We start from the raw sequence: 24,765 nt of genomic DNA, 5'->3' as shown, positions 1-24,765 counted from the left end.
TTTAAAGGGGATGCTTTCTCATAGCTGAAACTTCAAAGAAACTCTAAACATGATTCTGGGGGGGGAGGGGGGAGACACATTTCTGATGAACTCTGGATTTGAGCACAGGATAAGGTATTGGTGACATGAATTGACTGTCTGGCCCTAAAGCACACATCAAAGTCAACTGTGCAGCTACTGCAAGCCTGAAACCGGGACATGGAAGTCCAGAATGGAGGAGCAAGGGAGGATTTGCGGAGGAGGTGGGAAGAGAGGGGAACGTCTGCCTTACAGACTCTGGAGGAAAGGAAGCACTCTTATCCCTACTGTGTTCGGAGGAGAAAGAAGTGTTTACTGAGCAATATTAGCCATTTTTATTGGAAGAGGAAGCAACACTCAGAGCTCTACAGTCTAAAGGGATCAGCCTTAAAACTCGCACTTAAAGTAATGGAGCCAGCCACTAGAAGATCCAGAAATTAGGACCTGGATCTTTGTGGCTGCTGCTGCCTACTGCAATGAATTTCTCCAGATTTTGCTACTTTTGACTCCTCTCTGCTATCTGTCATGAACGCCAAGTGAGTGCACTGGTCATAACAGTGATAGCTCTCTCAGCCCTGACTGCAGAAACACAGCCTTGTTTCTTTATGACGGTCTCTTTGCTGTTAAAATAACTGCACCCAAGAGACATGGGGTAGGATTCTGCGATCTAATTTAAGAGAGGCTATTGAGACCACGTTGTTTAAAGCCAAATCCTAGATGCAGTCACTGCCTGCTGAATGTGTCCAATTTTTGATTTTAACATCCAACAGGAAAAAAAAAACAAACAAAAAAAGAAAATAGAGCTTGACAAGAGCAGTGATATAAGATCCACATACTGCAGCTGAGCTCAGCTTTCTCACCCAGTTTGATAGTGAAGCCTGGGATACGCGGCCCAGTTGGCAGCTGGAGACTTTGACACTGTCAAAGGATGGGTCATAGCACAGAGGCCAGGAAAGCATGGGGCGACTCATGGTCCGCATGAAGAATGGTCACTGTGCACCTCCAGGCCTTGCCTGGAAGAATCGGAGCAAAGACAAAAAAATACCGGTCTCAAAGAAGCAAAGCTTAATTCTAGGAAGCTCTGGCCCTTTTGCCTCTGCTCAGATCAATGGAGAACATAGTTGCTCCATTTCCACCTAAGCACAATGGCTGATTGCTGGGATTTTTTTAAAAGATACTTTTAAAAAGGAGGCTGGTGTGGGATCCTGAACACCAAAATCCCACACCAGACCTACAAACTTACGGCGCTGAAGACACTGACCACAGTTTAATGGAGAAGATCAACAAATAAGTGACTCCTTGCTTTCTTGCATGCTGCTGCATTCAGCTGTGAGAAAGTATGGCAACTCTGGTATTTACATGCTTACGCATATTCAAACCAAAGGGAGCACCTCTGGGAATTAAAAGCAAAAACTATTCTAATTTTTATTTTTATGGAAAGGTCTCGATTCGGGAACACACATTTTTGGCTTCAGCAAACAGGCAATTCAATCTTATTTAGACGCCTGTGACTAGTCATTGTTTGTGCATCTAAAAAGCCAGGAACACAGATAACACATGCTTGCTGAATTAGATGTCTTTTTCTTTCTTCTTTAACATTTTAACAGAACCACATGCTCAATTTGCTTAAAGCATCCTTCGGCTTTGTGAATTCAAACACAGCCACCTCTGCTGGGGAGCTGGAAGTGAAACAAGAAGCAGGAAGTATAACTGGCTGGGTTTCATTGATGGTTTCGCTCCCCAAACCAGCTCTGCGGTTCGGCTGGCTTGCCCCGAAAAACTCAAGTCTGCTTGAATGCCTTGTCTGCCAAGGCTGAAGATCCCACGCACAGAGTCATGTGATGTGCGGGGAGAGCAGGGGGAGATACGTCTGCTGTGTTAGGCCACGTGATAAAAGAGCAACCACAACGCAAGAGCGCAGCAGGACGCGACTTCTAGCAAGGCTCTGCAACACCTTGGCCTCTGCTCACCCAGTGCAGTAACTGCTTGATTTTATGTCCTTAAAACACGGTAAACAGACAGCAACCCTAACCACCCCCCCCAACTGCTGTGTCACAGTGAAAAGCTATCTCCAGCAGGTTACGTGGGCCCCCGACTCTCACTGACTTGCTGTACCACGGGAAACGTGTCTATGCGTATGGCCATAGTTTGCAAGGGAAAAGGGACCATCCTGAACGCTCTGCGTGGGCGACATAGGCTTTGAGGCCACAGTATGAGAAATCTAGGGTGGCTGGCAAATGTGGGAGCTGTACCTTTTACTGAGGGAGAGCAAAATGCACCAGCCATAGCTAAGAACGATGTTCCCTAACCTATAGGATATGACAGGTGACATTTTGCCCCAGAAGAGAAATGATGGTACAACAATTGTGTACGAAGATCTCAAAAAAGCGCTTGTTCTCCTGCCCAATCCCAACCTCTACCTTTCTCAGCATGCAAGGGATTAGTGAGAGACCTGAGGGACGCAAGAGACTTTTCAGATTTGCCTCCAAACTTCCACTGAGAAGCCTGTGGGAGTAGCTGGGGCTGAGTGGATTTGGAAGGGGCTCTCTCATGTAGGTAGCAGGACAAGTTTTTTCCTTGATCTCCATGGCTGAGGTTGGTCCCCTAGACAGTTGATGAGTATCTCTGCACTTTGTTTACATTCTGGCTTTAAGAGCTGGAGCCCCTTGGGCATGCTCAGAAGCACCGGCTGGCCTCCATGCCCCATTCTGGCAGATACTTGATAGCAAAGCACATACAGGGCCGGGCATTTTAGGGGGACAGAGCATTTCAAGATGAACAGCAATGTTCAGAGAGACATGAGCAACAGCAAAAAGTAAGCAGAAAAGACACTTTTCAGTCTTTCCCCAGGCATCTTACATGCATGCCACTGGTGCCCCGAGCGGTCATGTTACAGAACAGGGCAGAGCTCACATACCCAACCTGCAATAACAACAGCCCAGCCCACCACGCACGTGGCAAGTAACACATCCCTTTGGAGTGAAGGCTGCATTTGACTCTTTTGTTCACCCTGGGGGTATGCCAGTATGGGGTGAGCAGGAGGAACGACGGAGGAGAGCTGGCATCAAAATGCGTAGCTCTGTGGCTCTAATATTTGCAACACAAATGTATGATCTTTGTTCCAGAGCCGCATCCTCCACAGCGGTAAGATTAGAAGTTTGGAAATGCCAGTGTTTTAACCCTAATGGCCTATCCATTTTTGCTTCCTGTTGCATTGTATTTTTTTCCCCCCAGTTATGGCTTGTTTAATCTGCTCTGTCTAGGGACAAAGTCCTTTCACAGAGATTCAAAACAGACCTAGGTGATCATTCATTAGTATCAGTTAAATGACTCTCCTGTGTAGGAGGTTATGTGGATGTAGGCAACAGGTTGCCATCTGATGCATCCCCGTGTAGTGTGGTCACAGGCAGATCCGTCGCAGTCTGCCTCAGATATTCCCGCTGCTGATGAATAAGCCAGTAATATATAACTCAGCCTATTCCCGACAGCCTGCCCTTTGCTCTGCAGGCCAAGCCTCATTAAAAGCTGGCTGGTTCTGCACTTCTCTCTGCTGAGGTAGAGGCAGCGTAGCAGCAGCTGTCTGTCAGAGGCGTCTGTCTCCGCTTGCTCACTAGGGAAGGGAATAATCCTCTGTTCCCCATTAGACCTCGCTCCAGTGGCTCCCCTCCCATTTCCTGCAGCAGGAGTGGCACCCCACAGTGACAGGGCAGCCAGGCGAGTAGAAGTACCTTCCACTCGCTTGCTCCAGAGCATTTTTCGGAGCATCAGGCTTTACAATAAAGCCAAGGGGCAGGATGCCTTCAAAAGGAATAGTTAAAGGACAAATGACATCATAGCCTCCGAAAGAACTGAGCAGGGTGCCCAAGACCCTGCCTGGCAGCTGTCGCATCAGCACCCAACCAACGTCCAGTCCTACATCCCCCTCCCTGATGGGGAGAGCAATGGGCGCATTAGGAGCAGGACCTCCTAGGGGAGCCCAAGACCTATATAGCTGGTTCAGTCCCTGCGAGGGTACTGGAGCAAATCACTCCCAAATAGTCCAGTCAGGTTAGAAAGGTAAGATTGGAGTCACCTTTGCAATCCTGCTTCCTTGAGCAGATCAGTGGGCAGGCACATCCCTGTCCCCTGCAAGACCACCATGCGGTTTAACTGAATCTCTCCCTATGTCACCAATTGACCCATAACCCCCAGGTGTCGGCATGCGGCCCGAAAGCTCAACTGTCCAACTGAACCTGCTGGCTAGGCATCTTCTCCCACCAGTACTTCACTATCTCTTAGGCTCAGAAACTGCCTCCACATAACTTGGTTTTGGGCCATACAACTCTGACTCATTTTCAAGCTGCCATGATGTTTAGCAATGTGTCTCTCTGGACATCAAGATGAGTTACCCCCATCTTCTGCCCCAAACACACTCCCTGCTGTTATACAGCCTTGGGAGCCAAACCCATGGATCCCAAAGTGACAAATCCAAGTGCTACCCCTGTTCTGGCTGGCTATTCTAGCACACAAACTAGCAGGCAGCGGACAACATTTGAGCCTATTTACCCAACCCGATGTTGGGTGTCCCAGAGCCTAAGCCAGTTCCTACCATCTTGCTCCCTTCACAGGAGAGCGCAGTGCGGTGCCAGCCAGCCTCGGCATCAGGGACATGCAGAGCACTTCCCTCACACAATAGCCTTTTGAGAAAGAGCTCTCAAGCGTGAGCCAGGGACTGCGCAGCCCCAGAGCAAGTCCCTGCCAGGGCTGGCGAGGGAATGGTGCTGGCCTCTCTCCCCACCTTGGATGCCCTCCTGTAGCATAAAGGTGCTAGGGTCCTCCTCCAGGAGATCAGGGCTTCATCCCCATCTCTGCTGTTGCGTCCTTCCAGGAGAAGCCTGGACAAGTCATTTCTCCCTCAGGAAGGGAGGAAGGACAACGCTGATCTGCCCCGTCACTCCATCAAAGTGGACACAGGAGCTATTTGTTCTTGAGAGGCAGCACCATTTACCTCTGGAGGATTTACAGTCGGGCAACACTGCTGTCTGGCTGTTGCCAGCCCAGGCTGCTCACACCACTGCTGAGCTGCATCCCCCTCGACAAAGACTGATCTCTGGCCAGGTCTCATCTTACACAAGGAGCATCTCTGCAGCTGTCACTCATCACACCCCCGGAGAGATGCACAGACAGCAGAAATACAACTGTTCTCAACGGGGTGGGGAGCAAAACGCACCAGAGGTGATCTGCGAGTCTGAAAGCTTGCCTGCTCTTCCATCAGCTGGCCAAACAGAGGAGAATTCCTTTCCCCCACAGCTACAGTGCTGCTGCTACAAGCTTGTATAAAACACTTCCATAACAGCGCCCACGTTACGCAAGGAGCTGGTATTATCAGGAAAACATGTATCTGCTTTGTGGCCAAGCTCACATAAAAGGCTGGTAGCCAGCAACAGATTGTTGGAAGTTTTGGACCAGACAGTGCAAAATACCCTTGTTTAGAGGGCTTGCTGAATCAGGCAAACATAGGATCATGTCCAGAAACATCCCAATAATGGCATTCTAAGGCCTAGGCCTCCTAGGACTGCTTCCTCACTGAAGAGGAAGCTATGTAAATATTCCAGTCCGTGGTTCATGTGTTCCTGATTTAAAGCTGTTTCGTTCAGCAGAAATTAAACCAACCGAGTGACTGGAACTTGGCTGGATCAGACAGAACCAAGTCCCAGCAGCAGAGGGATGCTTGAAAGCTTAGCTCACACTTTTTTTCCACTGCTACACATTTTCTACCATCCCCCCCTAGCCCTTTGGAAACAGCCAAACCAAATAATTGACCCCCCTCCCCTCACCTCCTGGCACTTAGAAACTGCAAGAGGGCTAAACAGAGATGTCTTGCGGGGACATTACCCACAAAGCTAACGGAAAAACCACAAATAAAAGCAACTTGAAGGAAGACATCTCTGAGGCAAACCTGAACAGGACAAGACAGAACGTGCACACAAGGAGATGTACACAAGGAACGGCCCACGTACAAAACAATCATCAGCTTCAGCAGTGAAAGAAAAATCTCCTCTCCCATCAGTTCAGACAGATTAACCCCCACATATTTCTATATGGGAGAAGGTGGTTTTGCAGCACCAGGGTTGCCTAAAAGTGACTCTTCCGCCACCACCATAAAGTACCATTTCAGGACAAGATGAGACAGGGGAGTAGGGCAGGGGTGAAGGCAGTGCAATGGTCCACCTCCTTCCTTTTCTCCAGTACCTGGCTAAGACATACATTATCCCTCTGGTGCTCCTATCAGCCCCTATCACACACCTCTTCCTCCCTGGAACTCCTCCCCTTCTCCCTAGATGACTCTTATTTTTTCAGTAAGCTTCTTAAGGCCAACCCCAAGTAGCCACAGATGGCTTTTGAAGGGTGATAGGACTCCCCAAATGCCATTACCCCATCCTCAACAACCATTTTCAACCCTGCATCTTTGCTGATGAAGCGTCCCAGTACCTCCTTCCCAGACACGTTCTTCAGAAGAGTTACCATGGGCAGTGATTTCTGAGGTGATGCTTCCAGCCTCTGAGAAAGCCTTGGGGGCTGCCCAGTTGTACAAACCTCCTGGAAAAGAGGGAAAGGAGTGTTTTTCAACCTCCCTCCACAAAATGAACAAGCTAATATCCCCAGCCAGGACCTGGCATCTCCTCTCTGCCTCTCAGCCCTGCGACAGACCCACCAGGTACTGTGTGCCAGGTATATGCTATCTGGCATCCACACAGGGTGCTTTTCCCAGAGATGCTGCTGTCCCCTACTCCTGCTCATCTGCTGCCAGCAGGCAACGTGCTAGACACATCACCCCCTGCAAGTTTTACAATATCTTTGTTTGCAGCGCTGAGGTGGAAAAGAGATACTGCAGACTTCCGATAATCTATGGGTTTTCCAAGCTCAGAGATGGCTTCACATGAATACTTCCTCAGGCCCCAGCACAATGAAATTAGGCATCTATCTGGAAAGAGGCATTGGGAAGACCTGGGAGCCAGGAGAGTCTGATAGTTAGTTTACAGATAGTTTGGCTCCCACAGCCTGATAATGTAGTCAAACATCTCCCAAATAGCAATCACCCCCTTGTGGCTTCTCCAGAGTCCCAGGGCTTGAGTGGCACAACTAGATGGTAATGACAGTCAGGCTCCCCTGCACTAATAACAGTGTCCTGCTAGCCAAGAAATACACTGTAATGAGGGGCTGATGAGTCACTGTTTTACATGGGATAATTCAACAGACGGCACTATGTTCAACAGGAAAAAGCATTCGTTCTTCCCGGGATGCACTCTGCTGGCTAGAAGGCAGCAGTCCATGGACAACAGAGGGAGAGGGGTGCAGGATACATCCAGGCAATGTTCGTTCAGGATGTGGATGAAGGTCCTAAGCGATTCTGTATAGAAAGGGATTGACAGAAACAGTCGTCCACAGGAGAAATAGGAGATCCTATTCCTACTCTAACTAGCTAGGTAATGGCTGAGCATGCCAGAAGCAGCAGTGGTTGTGGTGAACATCTGGGTGCGGAAATGCAAAGCCTCAGGGAACTGAAGTGGGCCCAGAAATACAGCACACTTGCCTCCACCTGTATTTCAGATCCTTGAGGTCTGCACACAGTTGCCTACTGTCTGGGACCTTGAGCCTAGGGCTGCAAAGAAGTGCCTCTGGCATGTTATGGAGGGGGATGGAGCGGCAACAGAGCCACATCCCCTCCCTGTTGGATGTGGGGGTATTTTACACCATCGGCAAAGTGCAAATTATTCCCAGTGCTGGGCCCTTTACACATACAAATCAAGGCAGAAGGCATATGGACAGCCCAAGAGGCCAGAGCGTATTAAGTGTGCACAGTTTCCAGCCTGCTGGGGAAAGGCAGCCCGACGCTCCCTTGGCGTGGGGTTGCAATGCCCCTTGTTCATAATGTTGTCACCCAGCTCATGAACATTTCCATGCTGGATGGCTCAAGCCAGAGGTCATAAAACTGCAGACAGCAGATAAGGGCCATTCCACCTCCAGTGCTAAGTGCCATCAGCAACAAGGGCCACCAGACTTCAGATTTCTCCATCTGGAGCTGACTCAACACAAACGTATCGACTTTCATAGGAAAACGTCTCAGCCCAGCCTCCCTGGTGCTGTGGCAACCTTTGTGAAGGAGGGAACACCACCTTGCCAGGAAATGACAGCAGACGCCTTCTGAACGGCTGATGAGACAGAAGCAGCAGCTTTACAGCTGACCTGACCTCCTTTCCAATGTCTCCCGTTGACTCCCTATCCCAGGAAATGTCAGGTCTTGCCCCAGTGATGAGGGTCTCCAGTTGCTAAGGTGGAACTGAAATGAAAGGAAGTAATTGGAGTGGAAATAAAGATCTCGTCCCAGGGAAGCAAACAGGGAGTCCTGAGTTATAGCACTGCTTTGCAACGACTGTAACAGCACTGAAGACAAGATCCTAACCACAAATCACACCTAAACAGGGCATTCTGACAGACTGCACACAAGGCTGCAGTTGCAATTACTACAGAGATGTAAATTAAACCTATTTCGTGCTTCATGTCATCATTCCCTCTTCCACTGAAAGTGTTCAAAAGGTACCTCTGCAAACGAGCAGTCTCTTCATTCTCACCCCTTGGGATCTGCTGGAGAGTCCATTTGGTCCAGGCCACGGCTGAACTCAATAAATCACTGCTCTGACATAGCCTGCATGCTAGGATCCGTGCTTCCCATTCAACACTGCATGAGGCACGTGATGGGAGGGAGGCACAGAACCAATATTCAGAGTTACTAGGATTTTTCTCCAAACCACTAAAAAAATAAAGTTCTCTGCTGAAGAAGCTCCAAAACATGGAAAACATTGCTGACAATGTAATCTCCATTGCCCTATTCTATTATTCTTTTTATAGATTTAATAGGAAGTAGAAGCAAAGGTGTTGACTTTTCACCATCCTAGGCACGCAAGTGCTCCCAGCCACTGTGAAGCTAGTGCGACCCTGTGTACAAACCCTCACTGGGGCCCTTCTGCGAGGCAATTCCCAGCTGGCCGTTGTAGCACTTGCGTGTCAAAAGAGACAGTGAACTCCTGTGTGCATTTTGCTTGTTGTGCCTGGATGACCAATCCGGCCCACAGAACTCTGTACTTTCAGTGCAGTTTGTGGTTAACACTAGAGCTGAGGCACTATTTAGCGTTAATGGGTTTGCAGCCAAATCCTTCTTCCATATGCTGTACACAGTCGCTCAAACTCCAGCCACCAAGGTGGCTGGGAGATTTAAGGGGATGTCATCAGCATCATCAGATGTATTTATTGTTAAGCTGTTACAAAAGAGAACATTAAATTCCTGACACGAGACTGGGTTTGAACCTTCCTGCACTAGTTTAGATTTCTACTGCCTCCTTGTCCTTCATGTCACATACACACTGGGCAGGAGAAGAATATTTTCTTTCTGGCTTTATTGCTTTTGCCCCCTCTTCCCCCCACCAGGAGATTGCCCAGAACCAACTACTGAAAGCTCCAATCTGTCCAGGATTTAGCCAGATGACTGTATTTAAGGAGTACTCATCATACCCAAGTCATCACAGAGACCAGCAATTGCTGGTTCCAGAAGCGACTGCGATTCACAGAGAGCTGGTAGTTGGGGATGCTTTATGACCACTTCAGAACTACACTATGCTCAGGATCCTGGGAGATGAACTCGGCATTGCCATTAGGAAGAAGAGAATAAAGCTGTAAAGGGAAGTTCCTTGATTTTTATAAAGCCTCGTTAAAGCTCTTTCCTTTCTTGATTCCTGCTTTCTTCCACAGATTTCTTTGCCTTTATGTTTCTGCAGGTAGTATTACTTCATTTCTTGCAGATGGCCCTTCTTTCACCATCATGGTGTTACTAGCTGCACCCAGACACTTGGGTTTGGTACAGCTGGCCCATGGCTGCGTGGCTGTCTCCTTCCTGGAGACAGGGAAGGCTCAGGGCCTGTTTTTCAAGGAAGGCTTTCTTGTTCCCGTTTAGTCAACTTGAGTCAAAAGATCAGCCAGGGAAATGCCAATCAAGTGATGGAAAAGGGTGACAGCTATAGGCTTAGCTCACAATAAATCATGCAGAGAGGGAAAGAAAGAATCCAGCTGCTTCAAACAACGTGCCAAGTGCCACAGCATTGCCACCAGGGTGCAAAGCAGGACCTAAAGCCAACAGTGGCTGGTTTGGACAGAGCGTTCAACGGTTCTTTCTAAACCTACCCGTCCCCTTGGTGGTGGCAGGAGGCTCCGGTCACTTAGTACCAGGCTGAGGCAGATTCAGGGAGATTTAATATATCACAGGCGTTTGAGGCAGGGGGATGCATTCCACTAGGGCGATGTGCCCAGTTCTCTGCTGTGACATGGAATGCGATCTAGATCTTTATAGGAAACAGAAAATTAACAATATCTAGGAGGAACATGGCCTATGTGAGCAAATAAAATGCTTATGCATAAGCACCATGGAACTTCACATTTTCAAATGGTTAATTCCTTCTACAAGCCAAGCTAGAAGCTTTCCAAGAGCAATTTCTCTTTGCCATTATGCCTGTCGTTCTTCTGGCCCCAAATGTCTGCTTGCATGCGTGATGCAAGTCTGAACTGCCAGCATTTCCATTCCCTCTCAATAAACTCCCTTTCCAGTCCACTGCTCAGCAGGAATTGCAGCAGAAGGGCTTGCGCTGGCAGTGTCAAGGCAGAGATCCCTGCCTGGATGCACAGAGGCTGATTTTCAAATGATGAGGCTACAGTCCTGCACGTGATCAGAGACATACCTCTCCCCTGAACACCCGCACTCTCGGTGGCAGTGTCCATATGCTTTCATGGTCCCATCGCTGGGGCAGGCATAGGCAAGCTGTAGCGGCAGTAAAACCCCTGGGCTCAGACAGCTGCATGGATTTGTCAAGCCGAGAGCCCAGCTGCACCAGCCTGCTGCCTTCTGTTCAGCTGCTGAGGCCAAGACAGTCCAAGCTGCCGGGAGGCCAAGCTGAACTTGCACAAAACCTGTTTGCAGTCAGGTCTAGTTCAGGCAGATGTTGTTTGTGCCCTCTGCACACAGGCTACCTACACATATACAAGAGAAAGCCAAGTCTCCCTAATGTTGTACAGCTCAAGAACTTGCCTGCTGAATACATTTCAAGCCATCTGGTCAGCTCTGTACATCTGGAACTGATGAAAACCTCACCAAGTAATCTTGGAAAAAATGCACATTCATCAAACCCTTCTCAATGCGCTACGTAGTCCACAGCCATTCCCTCTCTGGCTTTCCTTCACTGTTCTTGCCCCCCTTCTCTCTGTGGAGGCAACTGAGAGCGTCTGTCCAATGAGTGCCTTTCTAAATGACAGCAGTTATTAACCTGTGAAACTCACTGTCACATGATACTGAGCGAAAGGCATGGACTTTACAAATGTGTGGAAGAGATGCATGAACTTGCGGAGCAGGACTGCTGCAACTAACGGGGTGTGAACTAATTATGGCTTGCTGGAGGCTAAGGAGAAGTGTCTCCAGTACATAACTCTTCATCAGGAACTCCTTGGGCCTATTGCAACTGCATTTAGTAGCAGGCATGGCCTGAGGCCACCACAGAGCCCTGTCTTCCCAGCCAGCATATCTGATATAGAGTACAAACATTTCCAGTGTCACTGCAGCACTGAGACACAACAGATACAACACCACTGGTAGCAATTCGTTTGAGTAGTTGTTGGATTTATTTCCACGGTGCCAATCAAGTGCTGAGGATGGCTGGTTAGTAGCAGGTACTCTGAAGACTCCCCTTTCCTTTCACAGGACAGGAGCAAGGTCTAGTAGATACCTCAGGAAGAGGAGAACCAAAACTGTCAGAGTCCAGTCAGCCTTGTTTCAATCTCACAAAGCCAGTGTCTGCCAATCCTATTAAGCTAAAGGGAAATGAACCTCTTCGATATTGCCAGGAGTAAACTTGGAAAAAACCCAGCTGTGAATATGCTACCCACTGCACCCTTGCCAGTAGGAACGGCACAGCTCTGCAGATGTGTGCAGGACTGAACTCACAATCTTTCCATGCCACAGAGAAATATTACTGTGCAGATACACTCCCTACAGTCAGATAAGGGGAGGGGCAGAGCTGCACACTTAAGAGGGCAACATCGTAAGAACAAGGAAGGGGAATTGCGGAGGAGCTTCTGACCTCCAATTAGTTTGTGCTAATTTCCCAGGTCCTTGACTTGAAGGAAGTCCTCTTGAACAGGGGAGCTAGTCACAGAAATACCCACAACCAGCTGCTCCATATAAACATCACCTTTGAACCTAATGTCAACATTACCCTTCTTCCTGCAAGGTCAATAATTCATCGCACAGAGCCACTAAGCAACATCTGGCCAGAGAGCAGGGTTGGATCATGTTTCATGATAGCGGTGAGGCTGCAAATCTGCACTCACAGAGAGACCAAGAGACAACTGAGGGCCTGCCTGCAAGGGAACACCATAAATCCCTCTGCCACACCCTCTGCTCCCTCCCTCCGAGAAGGGTTGGACAAGCAGCCAGGAGATGGAGGCCTGTTAACCAAGTGTCGCTTACAAAAAGAACAAGCCTTGACCACTGTCGTGGCAAGACTTCTGCCTCTCTGTCCCTCCCTACCACGGAGGGGACATGGGATGGGAAGGGACCCATGAAATACCCTGTGCAGTTTCAGAATGATCAACAGAATATCTCCTCCATGCAAACACACCACAGGTACAATTGCCAGTGCCTGCCAACCTGCTGTGCCCAAGCTAGGAGCTGGCTGATTTGCAGCTTGAGCTCGTGAGAAGATGCGACCTCCAAAAGAGACTTTTCAGTGATGAAGATGCTTCAAACCCAGCTGAGAACATGGAGAAATCTTAGAGGGAATCTTTGAAAATGAAGTCCAGTCCTGAAAAAATTGGGTCCTCATCCCAGCATTGGCTGTTTCTTCTGCACAGCAGCTCTCAGCAGCAGTTTGCTTACAAGGCCATGCAACACACTCATGTGAGCACGACAGAATGCGAAGCAGGCAATGTGGCTTTCAGTGTGTCCCAGCTGCAGAAACAGCTAAGCAACACTACATATCACCACGAAGGCTCAGCGACAGCAATAAGGTAGAGCAACACTGCTAGGAACACTGAATGCGTTTGTCTGTCGTTCCCCCAGTGCACTAGGGACAATAATTGATAAGGCTGAGGGAAAGCCAAACATGCTAACAGAGGAGGAGACAAACGGGGCCTGAAAGAGCCAGGCTGAACTATCCACAGGGGGTTGGAAATGGCTATTGCTCAAAGAGCACAGCAATAGGAGTAGGACGCTCTCCTCACTGTGGAGGGAAGAGCCAGAGACTTGACAGGGCAGTGTGTGCAAGTGGGATGGCAAAAGGAGGTACACAGTGAATACACACACATTCACACCCTTGAAACCAGGTCCTAGAACACCTTAAATACCAAACAGTGGTTTGCATCTCAGCACAGAGTTGCTGGAGGATGTGGGTTATGCGGCTATGCTTTCCTGTATGAGTAGATGGTGATGAGCTACTCTGACTATCTCAGCTGTGGGTGTAGCTGCTGAATCCAAACGTGTCATAGCTGCAGCAGTAATAACCCTCAGGGAAAAACCTGCCTTCTTCTCCCAGGAAATATCAGTTCCCAGCTGTTCCCACACATTCCCAGCAGTCTGTGTGCCTGGAAATTTACAACTGTTTTATCTAATCAAAGCTCATCCAAGTATTAAGAGCTCTGGGGCACTGTGGAGAAAACACGAGTTTCCAGGCCAGCCAGCATGTTCCTCTGCCAGGCTGCAGGAATTCTGCACCGACTGGTTCAAGATTGGACACCTCCATGCCCTTAAGTTAAAAGAAGACCTCTGTTAGCTCCACAAGACTTGGGCTAAATGTGCTCAACGGAAGCCCAGCAAGCAACAGGGAAATAGACTTGCACTAGTTGAACAGATTTTGAATTCCTTCTCCTAGGCAAGGAAGATCCGGTCTACCTAGAAACAAAATTCCAACTCCTGCAGATCCCTGTCTCCAAAAAGTCTGAGCTGGAAAGCGTTACAAGGCAGGGATATTTAGAAAGCATATTCACCCCAGTCACTGCAGCTGGTAGGTAAGAGCTGCTGCAAAGAGCCTGGGAAAAGGAAACCTGCTTGATAGTCAGTGTTCAAAAGAAACACTGGGGGAGAGCTCAGTTGTCTGCTGACAAGCCAGTCTAAAGACATCCCCAAATTCACAGATCCTGCCAGGCTGTGTGGGTCAGGCAGAACAGCACTAGTTTTAAAATGGAGATCTCAGGGAGCTTCTGGGGTCCAGATCCCAAGCAATGCTCTAGCATAGCCTTTCACCATCTTTTCATACTGAAAAGCCATTTTTTAGGCAGCTGCCCAGGGCTAGTCACAGTAATGCCTGGAGCTGACACTGAGACATATTTGCCAACTGCAGGGGAGCATGTGTGCATGAGGGAGTGTGGTGTGGTGTGCTTGGTTTTTTTGCAATCGCTGTCCTGTCTGCTGGCTCAGGCTGCAGGTTGAACAACATCACTTAAAAGCACACTTCAGGGCAACACTGGGCTCTTCCAGATCCAGCCCAACGAGAGGGGAGAAGAAATACTGAGGCTGTTAAATGGTGGGGTCACAGTCAAGGGTATTACCTGCTGTAGGTTTGTCTGGCTACGAGGTCTCTCCCTAGCTAGCTCTCCTGCGCATACAGGGCAACAGGCACTACTCCAACCCAGGCAGCAGTGATAGCTGAGAGGAACTGTGCTGCCTCCTGCAAAGTCTGCAACTGTCCCGTGCCCGGCTTGTGTGACTGTAGCCCATTTGCTGACCAGCTGCCTTGCTGAGTTTTCGGAGAACACGAGGCTTAAGGAGGCATTCGGCATCAGGGAATACTGGGTATTGCTTTTGCACAAGATCCAAATCACACAAAGCCACTTCTCACACCGCGTCCTTGGGCTTCACTTCTCTTCCCCTGTACTCATACATACTGCATTCCTCACCCAGAGCATCAGGCTCTCCTTCTAACACAGTAGGTGTAGCATTAGCTTTGCTCCCTTGCTCATTAAAACTCTTAAAGAGAAGCAAAACCAAACCACATGCCCCAGTGTTACCTCCTGTGCTGGCAAATCTGTGAAGGACGTGCAGAAAGAGGAATTTATCTGAGCGGTGGCCACCCAGCTCCTGAGAATACAGAGCAACTCTTTCTTCCCACCTCTGCCCATGTTGGGCTTTGATTTAGATCGAGATTTTGGATTCCCAATGAAGGCCGCAGGCCCACAATTGGGAAAAAGAGAACAGAATGAGGCCAGGCGGGCTGCAGAGGGGATGCCGAGGGAGGCGGTTTAATCCCTCCTTATCAGAGCTCTGCAGACGATTGTGCTGCTGGAATTACAGGGGGTGCAAACCTGCAGCAGAGACAAAACTGGGCAAGCCCGCAGCAAACCTCCATAGCCAGCAACGAGACAACGACTGGCATTGGGTAACATCTGCTGAGGGCAGCAGCACCATGTGTTGGGTGCACTTAGCAATTATCTTCCTCAAGGCAGCCCTGCTAGAAGGATTCTACCATTGGGGCAGTTGTGTCTGAAGAAAGGAAAAATTAAAAGAATCATGTAAAACAGGGAAAAATCACAAAGGGCTTATAACAGAACATAAGCCTTGCCCAAAGGTACAGATCCAGACAGGAGACAGAGGGCAGCCTGGTTTACAGCAGTGCAGGCTCTACAGGTACATGTAGAAGACAGAGCAGACTGGTCTGAACTGGACAGCAGAGGCTGAGCATACGGGGTTCAACTCTCCACTGACACCAAGCTTCCCCTTCATCTATCAAATGAAGGCTGGAAAAAAGCCCTGCCTGGATCTGAACACCTCAGTCCAGGATAGCTCCATTTGTACCAGTTTTCAGCAGCAGCGTAAAGCCCGAAGTGAAGGCAGGACCCAGGCATGGTGATGTTCACACTGGGCCTTTCAGGCCAGCAGAGCTACTCTCTGAGATGTTCCCTCCCTCTCAGGCTGCTAATGGTTTTTAAATGCCTTTTAACAAGAAAAACTTTTGGGCATTTGCCCAGCTGTGCCTCAAAGCCTCGATACAAGAAGTAAAAGCCTTGATTGAAACAGCCTGGCTTGGCCCCCCAGAGGTATTTGGGGAGTTAAGCTCTTCTTTAGGTACTCACTCCGAGTGGGAATAATGGGAGTTAAGCACCTAATGCCTTTGTAGTTTCTTGGCTTCTGATAGAAAGTCCTGGGAAAGAGAGCTGTGTTTGCCCTGGGATTAAAATGGAGGGTTTGTGATGCTCTTCATCCAGATTCTTACAGGAGGCAGCAACCGAGGAAGAAAATCCAGCCCATAATAAACACCAGCACCCCCAGGAGTGTCTGTCCTTCCCAGGAGAGGGGCTGCCCAGGGGCTGACTGGCAGAAGACTGGTTTAGCAGCTGTCTCCTTCCAGCATCAGTTTCAGGGCCCTCAGGCACTGTGTTGCGTGTTCAGTTTCCAGCCTCAGACTTGACTAATAGTAGCCAGAAGGTCCTGCCTGAAGGACCAGAAGCTGCTTTACTAGAGGCCTTCATTGCAGGATAAATTGGAGTGTTGGGTTTTCACCAAGGAAACAATAGAAAAAGTCGAGCCTCCTTCGCCATTAACCATACAGGGCTGCTTGAAAACATTGCATTTCGATGGGTCTTCACTTAAACAGGTTTCATGAATATGACAACCTATTGTAGAAAAAACACAGAGGGTCTCTCTGTGGAAAGCCCGAACTGTTTGGGTGCAAAATTTTGTTTCCTTTGCTTTCTTCATAAAAATAAGAGCTCCTCTGTACCAACTTTTTCCATCAAATGGAGTTTCCCAGTTTGTAGCTATCTCTACTCAGAGACCAGTGGATAACATGCCAAGGCTCACACAGTGAGACATGTGCACCATTTCCTTCCTGCCTGGGACTGGCTGCAGGCAAGTCAAGAGGGAGAGGGACAGGACTCCATTCAACCAGGAGAAGGGGACTGGGCTGCGCTCTTGGGCTGCAGCTTCTCCATGGGCCACATACGCTCTTAGTACCCTGCTGATACTGTCTTACATCCTGGGGAAAAGAAATCACATCTCTTTTGCCCCTGGCTAGTCAAAATACACCAGTCAAGGAAGACCAATGGTATAAATCCCTTCAGATTTCATTTGGACCTCAGGGAATGAGGGGGGGGGGGGGGGGGCATGATTCTAGCCCTGCCCCTAAATCTTTCCCATTTAGAGTTACCTTCTTAAATTCCTGCAGAAGGACAAAGCAGAAAGCCCAGGCATAACACGCTTCCAAATAAAACAGCCAGGCTGGGATGCTAGAAGGATGATGCAGCACCTGCAAAGGCTGGATCCACCTGACAGAACGACCAAGACACAACTCTCTCCTGCAAGCATAGAGTTAACTCCCAGGCACACTAAGCCCCACTCCTTCCCCCCCCTTCCAAACCTCTCTCACATATCAGAGATTCACAGGAAACTGTACAAAGCCAAGAAGGACTAAGAAAGCATTCCTCATGAAAGGCCTGGCCCTCGGGAGCGGATGGACTTCATTACTGCCCCACATTTCAGCACTGGACCGCACAGATTATTCTGCCACAACAGGTCATGGCTACAGCATTTCACACTTTCTTTAAACATGGCAGATCTGAAGGCTTTCCAGCCTGCATTGCCCAATGCCTCTGCTGACAAACACGTCTGTACTTTGAGCGCTGCATTTGTGTGCTGGCTCCTGCAAGGTTAGTGACTGCCTCTTGGATTTCATAGTGCGGAGAAGGGGAACCTGAGCTGGACAAAATCGTCCCATGACAAAAGCAAACTAAACAAAATGAAACCAAATCCCAACACAACCTTAGAGGGCCTCTTCGATTTCACATCCCTGGCTGTGCTAGCAGAGTTAGCCAGAGCAAAGGCAGCTTAGCTTTTGTTATCTGGAAAGCTGAAGACATGTGTCAGCCAGCTGCAAACATGACCCAGTCTCAGAAAGCCTTTGCTGGCAGAGCCGCGCTCAGTTCCCAAGGGGTGTACTGTGCACGGGAAGTGCGAGCCGTGCAACACGCATCCTCCAGGCTGCTCTGGAGATCGCTTGCTCTCTTTTGCCAGCAGGCAGCCATCAGCAAGGAAAGGTCAATGCCCAGTCCCTCCGACGTCATCATGTCGCTGCTCTCGCCACTCGCTCAGAGAAAATATGGTGCAATATTTCTTATGGGGAAAGGATTCCCTCTCCCTGGACAACAAGTGGGGAAATCCCAAGCCTGCTGAGTCAGTGGGGAACTTGCTATTGACTTTGGTGGTGCCTGGATTTCAGCCTGAAAATACTTTCAAAAAATGGGTGGGAACTGTGATCTAAAATAGGCTCTTTACTCCATTCTAAGAAAATCCCTAGTTTGAAGAGGTTCAGACAGAGTCTAATATCTATGTGCATAAGTAGCTCCATTCAGGCTAGGTCTAGGTGTGTTTGTGGGTTCAGGGAGTAGCGCTCTGTGGAATCTCAGTCAAGTCGCTTATAAACTCTGTGCCCTGAAGGGACAAAGCTTTAGGGACGCTGACCGTGACAGTTTGCAAAAGCAACCACGGATTTTGGATGTTCAGAAAACTTGAAAGGCCAGTTTTGTAAAGATCAGCAGGTCCAAATCTCAGAAGCAGAGATCAGTGGGTTTTAAAATTACATACCTTTTAAGGCACCTTAAGCTGATGACTTAAAAAAGCAATGTAATAAAATTCAACAGACACCTCAGAAAAGCCTGGCTGGGCTGACACAGCTGAAGCTGTAAAGCCAGTTCACTTCTCCTAGGGTAGGCGATCCTTAGGCGGTTAGCTCTGTATCAGGCAGAGCTGAAAAGACTCAAATTTCCCCACTTCCAAATGCTCTTGAATTCTGAGTTATTTCATGTCCTACTGCTAATGCCCCTGGTCTACACAGCATCATCCTGTGAGCATGGATGTGTGAGCACTACCTGTGGGTTCCTCTTGCTACATGCTTCATCACCGGTTTGGCAGGAGGTTGCGACTGCAACCTATGATGTGCAGTTGGGGTGCCTCAGCCACCAGACTGAGATCCTTCCCTTGGAACACAAGAGCTTCTTCAGGGCCTGTCGGCTGCTGAGACACGTTTGGATGGGCAACAGAAAGCATCCCAAAGTTGGCAGGGTGTGGTGGTGATGGGGATCTCTCATCCACCATGGCACACCGGACGGCCATGCCAGAACCATGCCAGAACGATGAAGCATAGTTTCCTACTTGTGATATCTGCTGCATAGCAGCAGTGTGGCCTCTGGCACTGCTACACATCTTCCTCCCGTAACCCCCAGTCCTCATCCCTCAAGCTGGAGAAGCAGTATCTCCGCTCCAGGAACAGCTGGAGGGGGCTTTGCTCTGTCAGAGATCAAACCGGCTGATGTGGGAGTGGATCAGGACAGAGAAAGGGGCTTTGCTGCTTCCTCCACTTGCAAATCTATCTGGTTCCTTCCCTAAAGCTGGAGCAGTATCACAACCTTGGCACTGTTATGATCCTAGTTCTGGTATCTGTTGCCCTAAAGGAGTCAAATTGAAGGCAGGGTACATCTAACCTGCAAGGCCCCCTGAAGTCCGAGGACTCATGCAGACATAAAAGAACATGAGAAATGCAGAAGCCAGCAATAAGCAAGTGCTGCTAAAAAGACTTAAGAAGTAACAGCTGAACAGTAAAGTCAGACAGAATCAGAGCAGAAATAAAGCAATATTTTGAGCTTGAGTTTTTTTTTCCTCCCTTCTTACTGGAGAAGGTGATTCAGCATTGGGACAAGCTAGAAACAACAGGAAGTGGAGCACTGCCCATCCCTCAGGCTGCCTCTGTACAACATCTGCTTTTGGTCCCCCCCTACCGCCGTCCCCAGTCACCTCTACCAGGCACAAGTCGTTGAATTTGATACAGGAAGGACCGGGTGAGAATGTAATAGCCTGTGCTCTTACGCAGAGATCTCTTGATGTCAGACTGAAAGATCTCACCCTCCTTCCTTTCTTCAAGCACCCAAAGGTGCCTCCTCCTCCAAACACATCTGGGATCATCCCTTGGACTGCAAGGGGACTTCTTCTTGGGCAATGTCAGTCAGAGCCTTGAAAAGGGAAAAATTATGTAAAAAGCTTCCTATAGCACGCAATCGCCTTTCATTAGGAAATAGAGTCTTTCAGATGGAGGAGCTGTTTATTAACCACTTAGCAGACTGCAAGTTCACACACACATCCCTCTGACCCCTGCTAGCAGCTGAAAAACGCCAGCTCTCTGGAGGTCAGTGCCATTTGCCTCCTCAGTCTCCCTGGAAAGACTTACCACTGGAGTGGCCCCACAACATGTTCAGCTGAGGTTGCCGGACACTGTGGATGCAGAGAAATATAGGGCCTTACCATCTTCCACTCTGGCTCCTTCAGATACTCTCCCCTCTCTCTACCCCACATCCACACCAGCAGAGTCATCCTCAGTTCTCCCAGTGTGGCTAAAATCCGTACAGCTCCCCTAAGAGCAGCAATAACCGAACTTTACATGCAGACAAGTAGCCTCCAGCATTTACTGGTGTGCCAGTCTAGACATACTATGACCGGAGTTAGATGAAACAATAGTCAGAGAGCCCCACTGCTTACTCCCGCCTTCTCCATACCAAAAAATGTATGATGTGCAAAAGTCAGCACAGCCACTACTAACAATACACAGTTCCCAGAAGAGACAACAGGGGAAAATCAGCTCAGAAGATGCATGACTGATGCTGAGGCCAGGCTAGATCTCCTGGACTGCTGTGGACTGATACTAGTGCAACCAAGTCCCTGAGCGACCAAGTCCTCTGAAGGAACACATAACTACCGGCACCAAGCTGAGATCTCGTGAGATTTGACAAGGAGCTCAGCATATCTGCCCAGATGCACGAGGGACTGGAGATGCTGAAAGATCACTGCTCCAGTTAGACCCCATAACTATTCACCACGGCAGTGCCTGTAAACTCTACCTGACAGCATGCTTGGCACCAGTTTAATACACTCCTGCAACGCAGGTACCTTGCCTTCGGCCATGTGCCTGCAAGTCTGGAGTAAGACAACTGAAGGCAGATAACAGACAGGTCACCACAGACGCAAAGAGAATAGGGGACAGTCCACGTGCTGAAGCTGCACCTCATGGCCAGAGGAGAACGGGCTGCATTATGTGGGTTAATGGGGAGCAGAGCCCCCCGTAAAGCCAGACCTGGCAAGGAAAGCTAATGTAGAGTAAAGTAACAAAGGGTATGAAGTCAGTGCACACTTAAGCACACAAATCCACATGTGGCTGCTTTCCCTCAAGGAGCAATGACTTTCCTGAGCGCCAGTGAGGTTGGCAAATCCACCCAGGCCTCCAGTAGGCACAATGGGGGATTCTGCCATTGACTTCAGTACAAACAAATTCAGCCTAGCACCAAAATAACCAAAATAACTCAGTGGCTATTTAGGAACTGAGTTATTAGGAACTGAGTTATTTCAGCACATGCTGGTGTGTGGGTGTTCCTACTGCAGAACAAGAAAGTCTTATTTCAATACAGCCATTGAGTTTGGTACAGTCCATGCACAGAACTGTACTGACACAATTAAAAGTGGGAACTGCAAACGAAGGAGTTGATTTCTGCTTTTGGTGCCCAGTTAGATGAACTCTTAGTGGTTTTCTAATTCAAATGTGCTTGTTCATGTCATCTTTCCTCCCACGTTGTATGCATTGATTCCTGGTCACAGGATGGCTGAATCCTCAGTAAGTCACACGTAACCAGACTGGGGGTGGCCCAGGAAAGAAAACCTGCAGAATCTTGCAGAAAATGTAAAAAGGATCTGACTGCTCCAGAAGGGACTTGTAGCACTGTTGCTTTTTCTAGCTTTTTTTTCATTAGTATACAAAAACCAAACGATACCAGACAAGCAGAACTCCAAATAACCTCAAGGCAGTCATCATTTTAAATATGACACTTCTGTCTGTAAATTGTTTGCCTCTTATTTTAACTAGTAACTTCTAAAATTCAAGTAATTGATCTCAGTTTGCTTTCCCTTGAGCTAAAAGAAAAAGAAGCAGTTTTTAGCTTGCTTCTTTTCTGTATTTGATAATGATCTCTGTAAAGTGCCTTTCTTCTGCTATCGTGAATATTTCACGGAGCTAAAGAGGAGAGAAAATATTGCATACTGAAAAATGCTATGGGACAGAAATGACATAAATATGGAAGCTGGACACAGGGAGGCAACTGTATGTGTAGAAAACAACCAGATTTTAGACAACATGAATTTCACTTTAATCTACTTCTTTAGTCAATCACAAGGGGCAAACCTGCAGTTGGTGTTCATCATCCTCACCAATGGGCCTTCACTGAGAGTAGGAGACAGACAGCACTAGTTTACACCAGTTCAGGATCTGTACTCCAGACCTACGACCACCTGCAGGACCTTTCGAAAATGACAGTTGTCCCATATTAAGGGAATAGATCTGCAGACTGCTAAGGGTATTGCATTTCCAAAAAACTCACCTGATCAGGCTGTGGCGAGCACCTCTCAAGGTAGGGTTCCAGATCTGAAACCCCCCCCTCAAACCATTGTGAGAGGCCATTACCATGACTGTGACCCGGCTTACCCTGACCTGATGAGAACTCTACGTGGAACGATGCTGAGATCACGCACGGGATTAAACTCAAGTAAGCACAGAAATGTCTGCTGACTCAAGACACACAGAAGTCCTCTTTCAAAAACCAGAAAGCCCTGAAATGAGCCAGATTTTCCAGTCCAATACTAGAAAGTGAACCCAATGTAAAATGCAGTCCTCTCTCTGCTAGGAGCCATGGTTATTCAAGTTGATTCAGTGCTGTACTTTTTACAGAAAATTCCCAACGTTAAAATAAGTTGGCATATATTATTTGTGTGAAAAACAAAGGTCTTAAAGGTCTTAAGGAACAAAATACTGATTGCAGTCTTCTGGGATTACTGAATGCATTTGATAAACTTCACGTGCTATTCTAGCAATAACAAACGCGCACACAAACCTAATTCCTTTTCAGTCTTAGATTACTCAGACAAGTTAAGTCTTTTTCAGTTTTAGGAAAAAAACATTAAAGTGATGGAACAGCCCCTATAAAAGGGAAAATTACATTTCATTTAGTCCATGCTGATAAAATTCCACTAACATTTCAGTCAAATCAGTCTTTTGAATTTCAAGGTCTAACTTTAAAGGCCCCATCGATGGATTGCTGCTGTAATCAGAACCCATTAGTACGTTGTTAAAACTACAGGAATTACTCAATAACGTATCTTAGGAAATAGGAGCCAATTTCTAAAGAAGAGCAGAAATCAAGCAGGAAAATAAATAACCCTCCCAGTACCAAATCGTTTATATTTTAGTTCTGTTACTACTGAATTATTCCCAGGGTGGAAAATATTTCTAAGAGTAGACACTAAAGATGCCCCTTGAGCAATTCAGCCAGATTCCCCAGGACTGTTAGTGACTGCGGGTGTGAAATAGGCACTTCTTGCAGAACAGAGCAGCTCTCCTATCTTTCCTAGCCACAGCACAGCCTCAGAAGGATTTCACTGAAGTACTGTGTGCCAGTTGTACACAGCTTCATGCCTTGATTTTGCTGAACACAAGGATACTCCTGAGAGGGACAGATCAGCCAAAATAGGTTTGCTCTAAAATAAAGCATTAATTTCATGGCAAAACAACAACATTGTTACGGTAAGCTAATCACACGTTACACCCGATCACAGAAGTGAAGTTAAACGGTCTCAGCTGAGAAACATGTAACCTCCAAGCGAGTTTGCCGGTTCACCCTAAGTTAAACTTCCAGCGGATCGGTGCTGGCTTGCAGCTCAGCCCCTCTGGACTAGGCAGGCTCTCAGCGACACCGAAGTGATTTGAACCAGCAAGGGACTGATCCTGAAGCCCAGACCCGATTCACGGCTCCGCATGCCCGGACGCTGCCTCCAAGATGCGTCCTACAGACCTGCCGGATCGGGGCCCCCAGGGGAGGTGGATGGGGCCGTTCCCCGGGGCAGGGGTTGAGGATTCCCGAAAGTGCAGCGCCCCTCGCCAAAGCAGAGGAAAAACATGCGCGGATGCCCCGGCAAAGCAAACTCAAACACACACGCACGCACAAAGCAGCCAGGGCGCGGAGGGGCCGCCGGGGGGACACTGTAACCCACCTGGGTTGAGGCTGCTCTGGAAGTAGAAAACGACCAAGAGGAAAGAGCCGAGGCAGGCGGCCAGCGCCACCCGCGGCGCCCGGCTCCGCCGCATCCTCCGCCGCGGCGCAGCGCAGCGCAGCGCGCCCGCGGCCAGGGCCCGCCGAGCGGCTCCCGCTCCGCGCCGGGCGCGCCGCCCCGGGCGCCGCGGCCGGGGCCGCCCCGCTCCGCTCCGCCCCGCGCCCCGCTCCGCTCCGCTCCCGCGGCCGGGGCCGCCCCGCCCCGCCCCGCTCCGCCGCCGCCGCCGGGGCCGCCCCGCTCCCCGCCGGCAGGAAGTGAGAGCCGGGCGGCGGGCAGCGGCGCCGGGGTCGCTCAGCCCCGGGCACGGTGATTTCGCTCCCTGCAGCGCCGAGGCTTTCGCTCCGCGCCCGGCCTGCGCCGCTCGGCTCCCCGCATCCAGCCCCGCGGACCGCGAGTGGCCGTCGGGACGGTGGACGGCGCCCGGCGTGAACGGGCCTGATGCAATCCGGAATTGCACCAGGAAGAGGAGCGAGAGCGGTGCCGCGGGTGGCGGCAACCCTGGGGTTGGAGGGAAGCGTGTTCCTGCAACAGGGCTACCGGGG

The 24,765-nt window shown here is 49.1% G+C and overlaps 1 protein-coding gene across 4 annotated transcripts in view; it reads right to left on the bottom strand.

Annotated features, from left to right (window-relative positions):
* Positions 1–24,326, bottom strand: part of CHST13 (carbohydrate sulfotransferase 13) — a 39,000-nt gene extending 14,674 nt beyond the window's left edge. The window contains exons 1-2 of one of the 4 annotated variants that reach the window (XM_009669328.2): positions 24,164–24,319; positions 6,490–6,597 (exon numbers count right to left, since the gene is read on the bottom strand). In XM_009669328.2, the coding sequence (XP_009667623.2) occupies positions 6,490–6,597; positions 24,164–24,257 (202 nt within the window). In that variant the 5' untranslated portion in view covers positions 24,258–24,319. Of the gene's footprint in view, positions 1–6,489; positions 6,598–8,249; positions 8,337–24,163 lie in introns of those variants that run through there. The other 3 variants (XM_009669329.2, XM_068907100.1, XM_009669331.2) reach the window with 3 other exon arrangements.
* Between the last annotated feature and the right edge of the window lie 439 nt (positions 24,327–24,765).

The sequence above is a fragment of the Struthio camelus genome, chromosome 14, assembly GCF_040807025.1.
Source record: "Struthio camelus isolate bStrCam1 chromosome 14, bStrCam1.hap1, whole genome shotgun sequence".
Taxonomy (NCBI): Eukaryota; Metazoa; Chordata; class Aves; order Struthioniformes; family Struthionidae; genus Struthio; species Struthio camelus.
Note: the sequence above shows the minus strand (reverse complement) of the source record. Positions and strands in the feature narration are given on the sequence as shown.